The sequence below is a fragment of the Grampus griseus genome (genome assembly GCF_964374135.1).
Source record: "Grampus griseus genome assembly, chromosome: 1".
NCBI classification, from domain to species: domain Eukaryota; kingdom Metazoa; phylum Chordata; class Mammalia; order Artiodactyla; family Delphinidae; genus Grampus; species Grampus griseus.
Window position 1 is genome coordinate 108,233,407 of NC_139017.1, and position 13,826 is coordinate 108,247,232.

The window sequence follows — 13,826 nt, forward strand, 5'->3', positions numbered from 1 at the left end:
TTCTTCATTCTTTTTCATCCTTTTTTTTTTGTTCCTTGGGATAATTTCAAATGACTTATCTTTGAGTTCACTGATTCTTCTGCTTGGTCAAGTCTGCTTTTGAAACTCTGTTGAGTTCTTCAGTTCAATCTTTATCTCTAGGATTTTTGTTTTATTTATTCACATGGTTTCTATTTCTTTGTTGAACTTCTCGTTTTGTTCATGCATTGTTTTTCTAATTTAATTTAGTTATCTGTGTGTTCTTGAAGTTCACTGAACTTCTTTAAGAGGATTATTCTGAATTCTTTGTTAGGTAGTTCATAGATTTCCATTTCTTTAGTGTCAGTTATTGAAGCTTTATTAGTTTCTTTTGGTCTTGTCATGTTTACCTGATTCTTTATGCTCATAGTATCTTTGCATTGGTATTTACACATTTGAATAAGTGGTCTCCTCTTCCAGACTTTACAGGTTTGTTTTGGCAGGGAAAGGCCTTCACCAGTCGGCTTTGCTTAGGGGGAACTGGATGGATCAGCTTGTAGCGTTTGTGGGCATACACAGCTTGCTATTGAGGTCTCCAGTTTGGTGAGGTTCCTACCCATGTTCTGAGGCAAGGGGAGAGTTGCCACTGGCTGGTCTCTGCAGTTGGGTTGGCCAGCTGGCTAGGCTCCACATTGTAGTGGGACCACTAACTAGGCACCCTCGTTGGGTAGGGGTGCTGGCTGGACTTCACAGTCAGATGGGGCCATTAGCTGGGTTCTGTAGTTACCTCTGGTAGGATATGGTCTCAGGCTGTGTTCCCTGGAAGGACAGTAGCACTTGTTGGATTCTGCAGTTGGGCAAGGCCTCATGTTGTACTCTCTAACCGGATGTGGCCCTGGCAGGACTCCATGTTCTGGTGGGGCCACTGACATGGTTTCACTGTTGAATGGAGTTACAGGCTGTGCCCCAAGTTTGGGCAGAGTTGCAGACTATGCTTTGTGATCAGTTTGGGTACTGGATGTGCTCCTTTGTTGGATGAGGTCACTTGCCAGGCTGTCTGGTCAAGTGGGGCCTGCAGCTGCATCTCACAGATAATGCTCCATGGTAAGATGGGGTTACCTTGCCTGGGCGAGGTTACAGGCTGTGTTTAGTAATTGGACAAGGCCGTAGGTGAAACTCTGCTGCTCGGTAGGGCTGTTAGCTGGGCCCCATAACTGTGAAGTACCTTAGACTGGGCTCCAAGCCTGCACAGGGTTACTGTTCAGGTTCCCTGGTCATGACAGGCCAGAGGCTATGCTCAACAGTTGGACAGGGCTGCTGGCTTGGCTCTCTGCCTGAGCAAGGCTGTAGTATAGACTCCACAGCCGCCTAAGTTCTCTGGCCAGTCTTTCTGGTCGAGCAGGATGGGAGTCTATGCTTAGCTATTGAGCAGGGTTGCAGATTTACTCCCTTGCCCAGGCAGGGCCATATGACAGGCTCAAGAGCGTGTATGACCACTTTTGGGGGGACACAAATCATTCAGAACTGCCAACCAAGCTCCCTGGCCAGACAGAGCCACCAGCTAAGGTCTGCAGATCCCTGGCTAGGATCTCTGCTCAGGTGCTACTACAAGCAGGAATGCAGTCCACCAACATTCGAGTGCTGGTTGCTATAAGCCATGCCCCCTTTCCCCATCTCTATCTGATCCCCAGTGGTCAAGCCCCCAGGTTCCCCAAATGATCCTCATGAAGACCTGACTGGGCAACCCTGGAAGCATCCCGCAACAGTAGGGGAGCTGAATATCCACTTTGGGTTCTCCTTTTCCCACAGAGAAACTATAGGCCAAGGGGATCACTCTGTGTGGTGCTGTGCCTGGGGGAAGTACAGTGCAATCCAAATGAAACCTCTCCTCTTACCCTTCTAATGTTCTTCTCAATCTCTGTGGTTCAAGGACATGCTTCAGCCTCACCCTCAGGTTCTAAGCCATACTTCTAGAGATTTGGGCATATCTTTTGCCTTTCTAAGGTTCATGGTAGTTTTCATTATTTTAGAGGATTCATCAGGACTGGACCCACAGAGAAGCCAAGTAGCAAGTGCCAAGAAAGTACAGTTATCGTCCTGAGAATTTTTATCAAATTTGTTTTTATACAAGAAAGTTATAAACAGTTATTAATGTTTTAGCATGGATTTATTTTTCAGTCAACTAGCTTAGTTCCCTAAGAGAACGCTAAAGTTGATGGGGGGAGGTGGGGGGGACACAGAACTTAAAAAAAAAGAAAGGCCTAACCATGCCATAGGACAACACAGGCAGAAATCCCAGAGAGGGATGACACAGTATGACAAATGGTGATGGACAGAGCAGAGATGAAAAAGGAGATCAAAACAAAACATGGAAAAATGATAAACACAGATTTCATCTGCTTCATAATTTTTCCAGGAATAATCCTCTTGTACACATCTTTGGTGCCTTTTTTAGTAACAACACATGTGTGTTTCTTTTTTATTCTTTTTGTTGTTTCCTTGGAATTTTAAATGCCTTTCAGCTCATAAACTTAATAAAAATACCACAGCATATTTTTTCAAAAGAATTTTCTGATCCAAGGAACTATTGCTTAATCAGACGGCCTGATGTTGGATTTATTTTTGCACTTCAGAAAAATTCTTCCTTAGGCAATGTCACAAAGATGCTACCTTAAAAATTCTTTAAAAAATAAATAAGAAAGAGATGTTCTTCTTTCTAAAAGATTGGAAAATGATATCTGGTTTGAAAAATAAGGCAAGAGAAACGTTAGTAACAAATTCCCAAATCCAAGATGTAGACTCTTTGAACAAAGGAAAATATTTTGTATTTTATGCTTGAGTTCTGTTCTAAAATATTCAGTTGTCTAAATGTATAACTCTATATGAGGAAAATAGTTTGGAAGTTTCTCAGAAGAAACATCTGCCTGACTTATGGTCCTTCATTCATTTCTTAAAAAGTCTATCATTCTGTTATCTAAGATCTAAACAGAGGTGAAGCTGTGCACTCCAAAACTGAGTATATATAAATGAAGTTATCTTGTTTTATTCCTTTACAACAAAACTTGATTGGATTTATTGAAGTGTTAATTTTCCCATCTGTCTAGGGTGGTATGATATTAGGTTGAGGTGAATATCTTAAGAGAAGCTAAAATAAAATAATGCACGCTTTTCTAAGAGGCTTTTCCGATAGACTCTTAAAAATGAAGTCAGAAAGATGAGAGGAATGAATATCAGCAGCTAGAAAAGAATGAAGTATACCTGACTCTTCTTTCTAAGACAGTTTCCTTGGTAGCCCTGAAAAATAATCATGTTGGAAATTTGAGGTCAGTGGCGTTAAGGAGTAAAGGATTATCTAAATCCTTATCTTCTGAATGCTTCATATGACTCTGGTGTTAGACTTGTTTGTTCTGAACTGTTGTGTTGCAAAACAGCACATAATAGAAACAACCCTGCACTGACCACTGTGCAAGAATTGTTGAAACCCCTGCTCTGTCACTAAAGAGCTGTACATTGTTGGGTGAGTCATTCTTTGGTTTCTTGGTTTACACATTACACATAATAAAGGGGTTGGAACTATGCAGAACACCCCAAGAAGACTGTGCCAGGGAAGATGCTGAGCTGGTAGGACTTTGCTCCTTCTTTTCCTGCTTGAATCAGAAAAGATCCTTGCATGTCTATTTAACATAGTATCTTCTATATAGGCTTTTTTGAGACAGAAAGCTTAGCCTTAAAAAAGCATTAGCTTGGATGTTTCTAAATTTATGTTAGCCTTACAAACTGTGACTCTCTAAAATGTATTTGTCCATTCACTAATTCAGTGAAGTTTATGAGTTCTTTCAATGAGAGAACTCTGCCAAGAACTCTGCTAAGCCTTAGGGACACCATGGGGAATGAGAGGAGCAAGGTTCCTGATCTCAGATTTGATAATATCATGGAGAAAACTGACATTAGACAAGATCATTGAAGGTTGTGATAAATGCAATGATGAAAATAAACAGGCTGATGATAAAGAACAACTGGTTAAGGGAAGGGGGAAGCTGGTATGGATAGAGAAACTATTTACACCAGGGCAGTGAGGAACGTCTTCTCTAGATAGGGGAGGATTGAATTGAGACCTGAGGAGTGAAAAGGAGCCAGTCATGCAGAGAACTTTGGGAGATCCTTCAGGGTAGGTAGAATAGCAAGGGCCAAGATGTGGAGGTGAGAATGATCTAGGTATTTTTGGAAAAGTTAAAGGAAGCTATTATAGCATAGTGAATAGTGAAAAGTTGTTTGGATGAGCTTGAGGAAATAGGTAGAAGGCAGATCATGAAGGACCTTTTAAACCATGGTAAAAATTTGGGTTTTATTTAAAGTGTAGTAAGAAGCCACTGAAAGGTTTCAAGCAGAAGAAAAACATTGTCTCTGATGGGAGCACTCTCTATAACTTCCAAACTTTGTTTAACAATGTCTAGTGTTATTGGCTATCGCAAGGGATAAAATAAATTCCAAGAAAAAGAAATAGATAAAATAAATTTGAATTACCAAAGCATGTGATGTACCAAGACAATTAAATGAGGGAAAGAATGGTCTTTTCAACAAATGATGCTCGAACTACTGGATATCCGCACACAAAATAATTAAGTTGGATCCTCCCTTATATTATACACAGAAATTAACTCAAACTGTGTCATAGACCTAAATGTAAGAGATAAAACTATAAATGTCTTGGAAGACACCATAGGAGTAAACCTTCATGACCCTGGGTTATGCAAAGCCTTCTTAGATAACACCAGAATTACAAGTAATAAAAGGAAACATAGATAAATTGTACTCCATTAAAATTAAAAGTTTTATGCATCAAAGAGCACCATCAAGAAAGTGAAAAGACTCCCATAGAATGGGAGAAAATATTATTTGCAAATTGTATATGATAAGGTACTGGTATCCAAAATATATAAAGAACTCTTACAACTCAATAATAAAAAGACAACCCAACTGAAAAATGAGCAGTCTTTAAACAGATATTTCTCCAAAGAAAATATACAGTTGGCAAATAAGCACATGAAAAGATGCTCAACATCATTAGCTGTTAGGAAAATGCAAATAAAGCTACAATGAGATACTGCTTCACATCCACTAGGGTGGTTATAATAAGGAAAAGAAAACAGAAAATAACAAGTGTTGATGAGAATGTAAAGAAATTGGAATCCTTATACATCATTGGTGGGGTGTAAAATTGTGCAGCCACTTTGTAAATCAGTTTGGCAGTCTCTCAAAATGTTAAAAACAGAGTTACCATTTGACCCATCAATTCTTGGTATATACCCAAGAGAACTGAAAACAGGATTCAAACAAAAACATTTACATGAATGTTCATAGCAGCATTATTTATGATAGCCAAAAAGTAGAAACAACACAAATGGTCATCAATTAACAAATGTCTATTAGTTAATGTAGTATGTTCACACAATGGAATATTATTTGGAAAAAAAAGAAGTAATATACTGATCCATGCCACAACATTGATGAACCTTGAAAACATTATGCCTAGCAGCCAGTCATGAGAGACCACATATTATATGAAATGTCCCAAATAGGCAAATCTCTAGAGACAGGTAGTGAATTAGTGGTTGCCTAGGGCTGGGGAGGTTGGGAGGAAACTGGTAGTGACCGCTAGTGGGTACAGGGTTTCTTTTTGGGATGATGGAAATTGATTCTAAAATTGATTGTGGTGATGGTTGCACAACTCTGTGAATATACTAAAAACCATAACCTGTACACTTTAAATGGATTTATAATATGGTATGTGAATTATATCTCAATAAAATTGTTTAAAAAATATATGTGATGTGTTACTTCTGAGACAATACAGCTACTCTCAACAAAGTTTAAAATAATCAGTAGGGAATCCGAAATGCTTCCTCTGTGTTATAAGTAGGCTGAACATCAAGCCAACTATTATCTGTCAACATGACATTTATTTAAAAGCATTCTTATTTCTTTAATCATTGAAGAAATCTATTAAAACATGCACATTGTAGAAACTGCTGCTTTTTTTTCCAGTCTCTTCTGCAAGCCTCTAATTATACAAATGGGTTGTAGTGCGTCTTGTTAAACTTTTAAAACCCAACATTTTGGAGCAAAATATTACTTACACATTTCAGAACAAGCACGAAAATAAACCAGCCTAATATCAATGGAGGTTTACCACTCCCCAAAAGAAAAACAAACTATCTTTAAAGAGGAAAAAAGTGAACAGAAGAACCAGGGGAGATCTTTCTGATTATAATGACAGAAGAAAATGCAGCTTAGAGCACAGGTAACCCCTTTTCTCACACATAATGAGCTCTTCAAATATGTACGAAAGTTTACTGTGCAAAAGGTTCCTAGTAGATCCATATGTTCTGTTTCCTAGAAGCTAAAAGGTAGTATAAAAATCTGCCACTACCCTTTGCCTTTTATTCACGAACTTTGGTTTTACTTCCAACAGATAGTAAATGTTCTTTAAGGTGTTATTTATTTACAAATAAATACCTAGCAGACTAGCTACTGTCTGATTAAGGCTAAATATTTTCTACTTTGGGCATGCATTCTATCATTCATTTATTAAATATTTATTAAGCATCAGTTATATGCTGGACACAGTTCTGGGCACTAATGTTACAACAATGAACTAAACAGACAAGGTCTCTGCTGTCATGCAACATGTAGTGTGGAAAGGCAGTGTGAACAAGAATAATAATTTCTGATAGTGATAAGTGCTATGAAGAAAATAAAACATAGTAATGGGATAGAGAATGTCCTGATAAAGGGGCTACTTTAATTGGGATGGCCACAGAAGGATTACATGAGGTTACATTGAGCCAGATGCCTAAGGATAAGAAGCCAGTCATGTGAATATCTGAAAAAAAGCTTTCTAGGCAGAGGAAACACCTAATGCAAATGCTGCAAGGTAGAAAGGGCATTTATTAAATGCCCTATTTAAAAAAAGGGTGGTAGTGGTCAAGTAGCCAGAGTATAGTAAATAACTGGGAAACACAATGTCAGAGAAATAGGAGGGAGGCAGATCATGTAGGGGAATTATAGACCATGATAAGAGGTTTGAAGATTACTCTACTTGCAATGGACAGCCATCTGGAAGGTTTTACACAGGGAGAGATGCTTGATTAACATTGTTGGTAACATTTGTGTTATTTCGAAGAAATGGAATGTAAGGGTAAAAGTGGACCAAACCACTTAGAAGTTTGTGGCAGTCGTGTAGATGAAAAAATGATAGGGTGGTTTGGAATGCAGGGGAGCAATAGAGAGAGTAAATAATGATCAGATTCAAGACATCTTGGAGATAGAGTTGACTGGATTTGCTCATGGTTTAGATGTTGAGGAAGAGGGACAATATAATAAAGAATAAATCCTGGTTTTTAGGCAGAGCAACGGAGTGGTTGATCATACCATTAAGTGTGTAATAGGGTTACAAGTTGGTACTTACACATTTGCAAATATGTAATTTCTTTATTTCAGGTTCATATGGTTTTCCTCACAAGCCCTAACTTACTGATTAATGAGGCGTGGTTGGGGAATTGGGGGAGACAGAGAGAAAATTTTTATATCCAATTCAATTGAAAGCTTAATCTGTTCCTGTAATTTAGTCGGCTCTTTAGGTAGTGCTCAGACTCTTATGATGCTTAGTCTCTCAGATGTACCCATCTTCCACCTCCCTCTTTTACTCCTTTCTAATATTGAGTCTGTGTTTGCTGTGGTGACAAAGACGAGGAGGCCTTAGATCTAGAGGCAGGTATTATTCATACTGAGTGGGACGTGATAATGTCCCTTGTCAGTTTGCTTACTGCCCACCCTCGTGGCCTTTGATGATGATGTCTCTAAACTGGTAATTTTCATTTCTTTTTGGGGGGTGTTCCCTTGCTTAAATAGCCTGTCAGCCTCTGCTAATCATTAGATCCCTCTGAGGTCTGCTGTGATTTTCATTCAGCTCTAGCCCAAGGAGTCTGCTCTTCAGCCCTTACTACAGAGCCACATCTTCCTAGAGTAATGGCCACCGATACACACATGCAAGCTCCTCAGGTGTTTCTTAGTTCCCTTCTACATCATATAGGAATCAAGGAGTAGCTCAGGAAAATATAACAATATGGTCTTCCTCATTTTGACTTTGCTGAGCAACCAAATTGATATAGCCATAAACCATGTGATAGCTAGAGAAAAGCTACCTTTTCTGAATCCTGAATGAGTAGTAGGGAACAAGGGTCTCTTTCTGCCAAAACTCAGAATGAGGGAAATCTGAACACCAATGTCTCTCTGTCTCCCTCTTTGCCTTCCCAGATTCTCCTGGGGGCAAAGAAAAAGTCTTAAGCTTTCTCTTTACTTCCCCTATGTCATATCCTCATCCTTCTACCATCTAGTAAAATCCTTAGAGTTCTACTGTGATAAATGGAAAGTGTGTCTTCTCTACAGTTTAAGACAGCCTTGTGTGCTGGGTGCCCCAGGCTCAGCTTGTGAAATGTTAAAGTTAGAAACAAAGAAAATAGAAACATCATCTCTTAATATATTCAACCCCTGTACATATGAATCCCTTGGGCTAAATAGGATGAAGTCCATGTAATCAAAAAGGCAAAATAGAAAAGTATTTTAATAATTTTCAAAATATTGCCCTATTAACAAAGGAGATGGGGAAAACTGAGAAGCAGTTTAGGGGTTCAAGGAGGGAATTCCAAGAGTTCAGTTTGGGACACACAAAGTTTAAGATGCCCATTAGAAATTCAAGAAGAGATGTTGAAGGTAGATCAGAAAGTCAGTGGTGCAGTCAGGACAGGTGATATAATTTTAGGAAACATTAGAATGTAGATGGTCTTTAAAGCCACAGGGACAGGATGAGATCACCTAAAAAGAGAAAAGAGAAGAGGGCACTCCAACATTAGATGCTTGGGCAGAGGAGGAGCCAGCAAATAAGGAGATATAAGTAAGTGGAAAATCGGGGAAGTGTGCTGCCATAAAAACAAAGGTTTAAAAAAAGTTTCAAGAATGAAAAAGAAGTTTCCGATAAAATGAGTTGGATTACCAGCCATTGGAGATGGCTATATGGAAGTCAGTTGGTGACCTGAAAAAGAGCAATTTCAGAGGTGTGGTAAGAACAAAAGCCCAAATGAAGAGAAAACGAGAGTAAGGAAATGGTGACAATGAGCATAAACAAGTCTTTCAAAAGTTTTTCTGTGAAGGGGGAGCAGAAAATGTTTCTAGAAAAGTACACGAGAAATTGAATGAGAGAATGGAAAAGACAAAAGGAAGGTAGGAAGGACGGGAAGAACATGAGATCGAGGAAGGATTTTTTTAATGAGTAATATTTAGCATATTTGAATACTATTGGAAATGATCCAGTCAAGAGAGAAAAATTGATAGTGCAAGTGAAAGGGGGATGTTTTCAGAAGAGAGAGCCTTGAATAGGTGAGAGGACATAGGCTTCTTATATGTGTAAGTGAGGAGCTGGCCTCAGGCAGGAAACAGAGACACTTCTTTTGTAAGAGAAGAGAAGCAGAATATGTGGGTGCATAAGTAGGTGTATTGGAAAGTTGGGTGTTGGGAAGAGGAGATGGCTCTTGTTTAATTGCTACTATCTCTCAGATATGAAGCAAGGTTATTAACTTGAAAATGAGGAGGGAATGGAGGTTTGAAGATAGAGATGAATGTGTAAGTCATCTTTCAGAATAATAACAAATGTCTCAATTATACACATTTGTGAAACTTACTTATGCTTGTCACTTATGTCAGAGCTGTTATTTTTGCATTATCCATAAATTTTTCTTAATATTTAAATATATAATGTTTAAATATTAAATATATGATATTTAAATATATAACTTACAGTGATGCCTAAACTAAATTGTTGATTGGCAGGTAGCATTGCCATGCCATGGTTTTCAGCTGATACCTGAGTATTTGAATTCAGTACCATTTTGGAGTACTGACAGGATAAAGGGATTTATGAATTCCCTGTTAGTATTGCAACAAAGGTCTAACATATTTTTTTAATTATAAAATTAAGTCACATATTTACAAATTGAAGAAAAACTATCATCTCAATAGATGAAACAAAGAGCATTTAGTGGGCTTCCCTGGTGGTGCAGTGATTGAGAGTCCGCCTGCCAATGCAGGGAACACGGGTTCGTGCCCCGGTCCGGGAAGATCCCACATGCCGCGGAGTGGCTGGGCCCATGAGCCATGGCCGCTGAGCCTGAGCGTCCAGAGCCTGTGCTCCGCAACGGGAGAGGCCACAACAGTGAGAGGCCCGCATACCGCAAAAAAAAAAAAAAATGCATTTAGTAAAATTTAACTTCCATACGTTGACTATGATACTTAATGGTGAAACTTAAAAGAAATGAGCAAAGGTCACTACTATTTACCATTTCTATTCCCCATTTACTCAGAGTCCCAGCCAGTAGAGTAAAATGAGAGAAGTAATCTACAGACAGATTATTAGAATTCATGAGAGTTTAGCAAGATGCTATATATAAAATTAATATACCAAAAAAATATTCCATTCTTTTCTACCAGCAAGAAACAGAAAACTTTTAAAAATACAATTTAAAAATAAAATTCAATACAATCAGCAAAAATTAAGTACCTAGGAGTAAATCTAACAAAAGATTTGCAAAATTTTATTGAAAAAAAAGTGTGTAGTAGTTTATTAACAAAGATCTAAATAAATGGAGAGATATTTCATGGATAGGAAAACTCAATATCAAAAAAATTTAACCCTCCTTATAAGTTCAGTACAGTTTCAGTCACAATCTCTACAGGATTTTTTTATATAACTGGATTGATGAAAAGTGGTTTTAAAATGTGTGTGGAAGATCAAAGGTCCAATATCAAGACAGTTTTCAAGAACAGGTTGTTGATGTTGGTGGGGAGTGGTATTTGAAAGGGAGAACTTGCTCTACCTGATACCGTAACTTATTATTGAAGCTAGTCATTTAGTCAGTGTCATTCATTCACAGATAGACAAATAGACCAATGGAAATAGAATGTAGACTCAGATCTAAGTATATTTTGAAACTTAAAGTTTAATAAATTGATTATGCATTGCAGATTTATAAGGAAAGGATGAAATATTCAGTAAATGGTACTGGTACAATTGGTTATCCAAATGGAAAAAAACAAATCTTTCCTTCACATCAAAGTACAAACACACAAAAGAATGAAATCCCAATTAGATTAAAGACCTAATTATAAAAATCAAAATTTTAAATTGGAGAATATTTTGTGACCTCATGGAGGAAGGGGAAGCAGTAAGGATCTCTTAAACACTAAAAAAATAAAACAAGAAGAAAATATTGATGAATTTGACTACATTAAAACTTCAAAGTTGTGTTAGTGAAAAATTATAGTGGACAAAGTGAGAAAATAAGCTCCAGGCTGGGAAAAGAGATTTGTGATATACAGAATGAATGAAATACAAGTATCAGGACATTAAGGACAGCCCAGTAGAATACTGGACAGAAGATGGGAACTAGAGATTCACATATAGATGTTGAATTACTGTATGAATAGATATTCATTCCTCCTTAATAATCAGGGACATGTGAATTGAAATCCCAAATAATACATCATTTTGCTCCCTTGAGACAGACAAATTTTAAGTCTGATAGTACCAAGCATTATGGAAGATTTGGAGTAATTGGAACCATTAAACGTTGCTTTGGGAATATAAATTGGCAAAAGCACTCTGGAGAACAAGTTGGCAAAATCTTGTATACTGAAAGGTGCATATATCCTACAAGCCAGCAATTCAACTCCAGGGTATATACCCTCGCCCAAAAAACTCTTGAGGTGGGCACATAGTGATATGTACAAGAGTGTTTATTGCAGCATTATCTGTAACCGAAAAAACAAAAAAACTACCAAAAATTCTTCACTAGGAAAATGGTTGAATAAATTGTGGTTTGATAGCAAAATGTAATCCTGTAGGAGTGAAAAAAAAGTGTAAGTAAAGTAGAGACACTGAATAATTTCAAAAACAAAATGTTGTGTTCAAAAAATTTCAAAAGAATATATAAAGTGTGATACAGCTTATTGAAAGTTTGAAAAGATGCAAAATAACCATATAATATTTGGGAATATATACAAATGGAGTAAAAGTATAAAGAAATGCATGTGAATGATAAACAAATTGAGGACAATTGTTGCACCTGAGTGAGGAGGGAAGGTGATGTGTCTGCTAACAGTTGTATGTATGTGTGTGTGTGTGTGTGTGTAGCTTCTGTTTCTTAAAGTGGGTGGTAGGTACATGGGTGCTCATTATACCTTTTAATATCTTCTATATATATTTATATATATTTAAATATTACATAATGCACTTTAAAAAGACAACAGAAATTAGTGAGAACTGACATTTATTGAGCTGTTCAGTATAAGTCTATTCCTTTCTAAGCTTTGAATGCATTATCTCATTCAATCTTAGTAACCCTTTGAAGAAGTATTAATATATCCCTGCTATATAACAGGAAACTGAGGACTTTAGAAGTCAAATAGTCTACTTATGGTCATATAGCCGTTAGGTGACAGAGCCAGAACATGAAAGTACAGCTGTCTGACTTAAATGCTCATATCTTTAACCTCTGTGAATGTTAATCAGCCTCTCTTAAAAAGTCCACGTTAACCACAAAGAAGTCTCATGTTAGTGCAACTATCATTTCAACCTCTGGATGCAGCTAGAACTACAGCAGTAGAACTTAACCACTTTGGCCTCTAAATTCAGCGGACTTTCTGAAGCTAGAAGAACATTTGCTCAGGAGCACAGGGCATGACTCATTTCCTTAGGTATCTGTTTATTCGTTCAACAAATATTTATCAAGAGCCTCCGCAGCACAGTGGTAAACCACAATTTATTTCTTGTCTGCATCATTTTTGCAGTTTGCCAAGCTTTGGGACGCAAATTTGAAATTTCCATTTTCATTTCCAACTAATGCAAGGAATGCTATGATTAATTATTAGCTATTTTAGAACTTGCAGTCTGGCTTACTATGGATCTCATTTAAGCCTAACCATTGTTGACCTGCAAATTCACATGACATTTAAAATATTTTAGCCACTTCTTACTTTAATAAAGTGTTTATTGAAGACTTTTAGTCTACTTTTGTCTAAACAAAATACAGATTGAAGTGAAAATATTGTTTTAAACAGTTTGATATGACTGTCTCTTTTCTCTCCATGTATTTCCCCTCTCTCCTTTTTTTTCCACAGATCAAATAATATTTGCTTAATCTTACACTTCATTGAGGTTTTAAGATTCTCCTTGACAGTATGTTAGATATATGTTATAGTATTATACATTCAACAAGATGTTGAACCCATACTAGCTCATAGAACTGCTGAAATGGATGCATTTGGGTTAACTTTAATTACCTTATCGTTAATTCAATGGGTGTACTAAAACCAAGTTGTTTTCCCTCTGTAGTTAAGAACAGTTTAATTTGGTCTATCTTGGCCAGTTTGTTTATGTGAACTTTACTCACTAGTAACAGCTGGGCTTCTAAATCATCATGACCTCTTTCAAAATAATTATACAAACATAATATTGTTAAGAAGTAACCCTTGTTTTTACTTAGTGTTCAATTCAGTGATTATGTGATATAAGTATTTAAACATTCTTTCTAGTCCTATCTTTAACAATGTATTTCCTTTTTCATACTCGATATTCAGGGACCTGAAGGAACAGTGGGACTGCCAGGACAAAGAGGTCGTCCAGGGAAGAAGGTAATTTTTTTTTACGTCTTTTTATGCTGGTTTTCTTTCTTCTGACGTGCCCAGAGCTCCATAGCATACTGTGGTGTTTTTATTTGCACTGGAGGTAAAACAATAAAGAACGATAAATTTGGCTT

General features: G+C 37.2%; 1 protein-coding gene across 1 annotated transcript in view; it reads left to right on the top strand.

The window, feature by feature from the left end:
- The window catches only part of COL24A1 (collagen type XXIV alpha 1 chain), a gene marked incomplete at its 5' end in the record, with an annotated part of 394,608 nt that overhangs the window by 289,165 nt on the left and 91,617 nt on the right, over nt 1–13,826 (top strand). Inside the window, one exon of the mRNA XM_082667637.1 lies at nt 13,648–13,701. Coding sequence (XP_082523763.1) covers nt 13,648–13,701 — 54 coding nt within the window. The remainder of the gene's footprint in view (nt 1–13,647; nt 13,702–13,826) is intronic.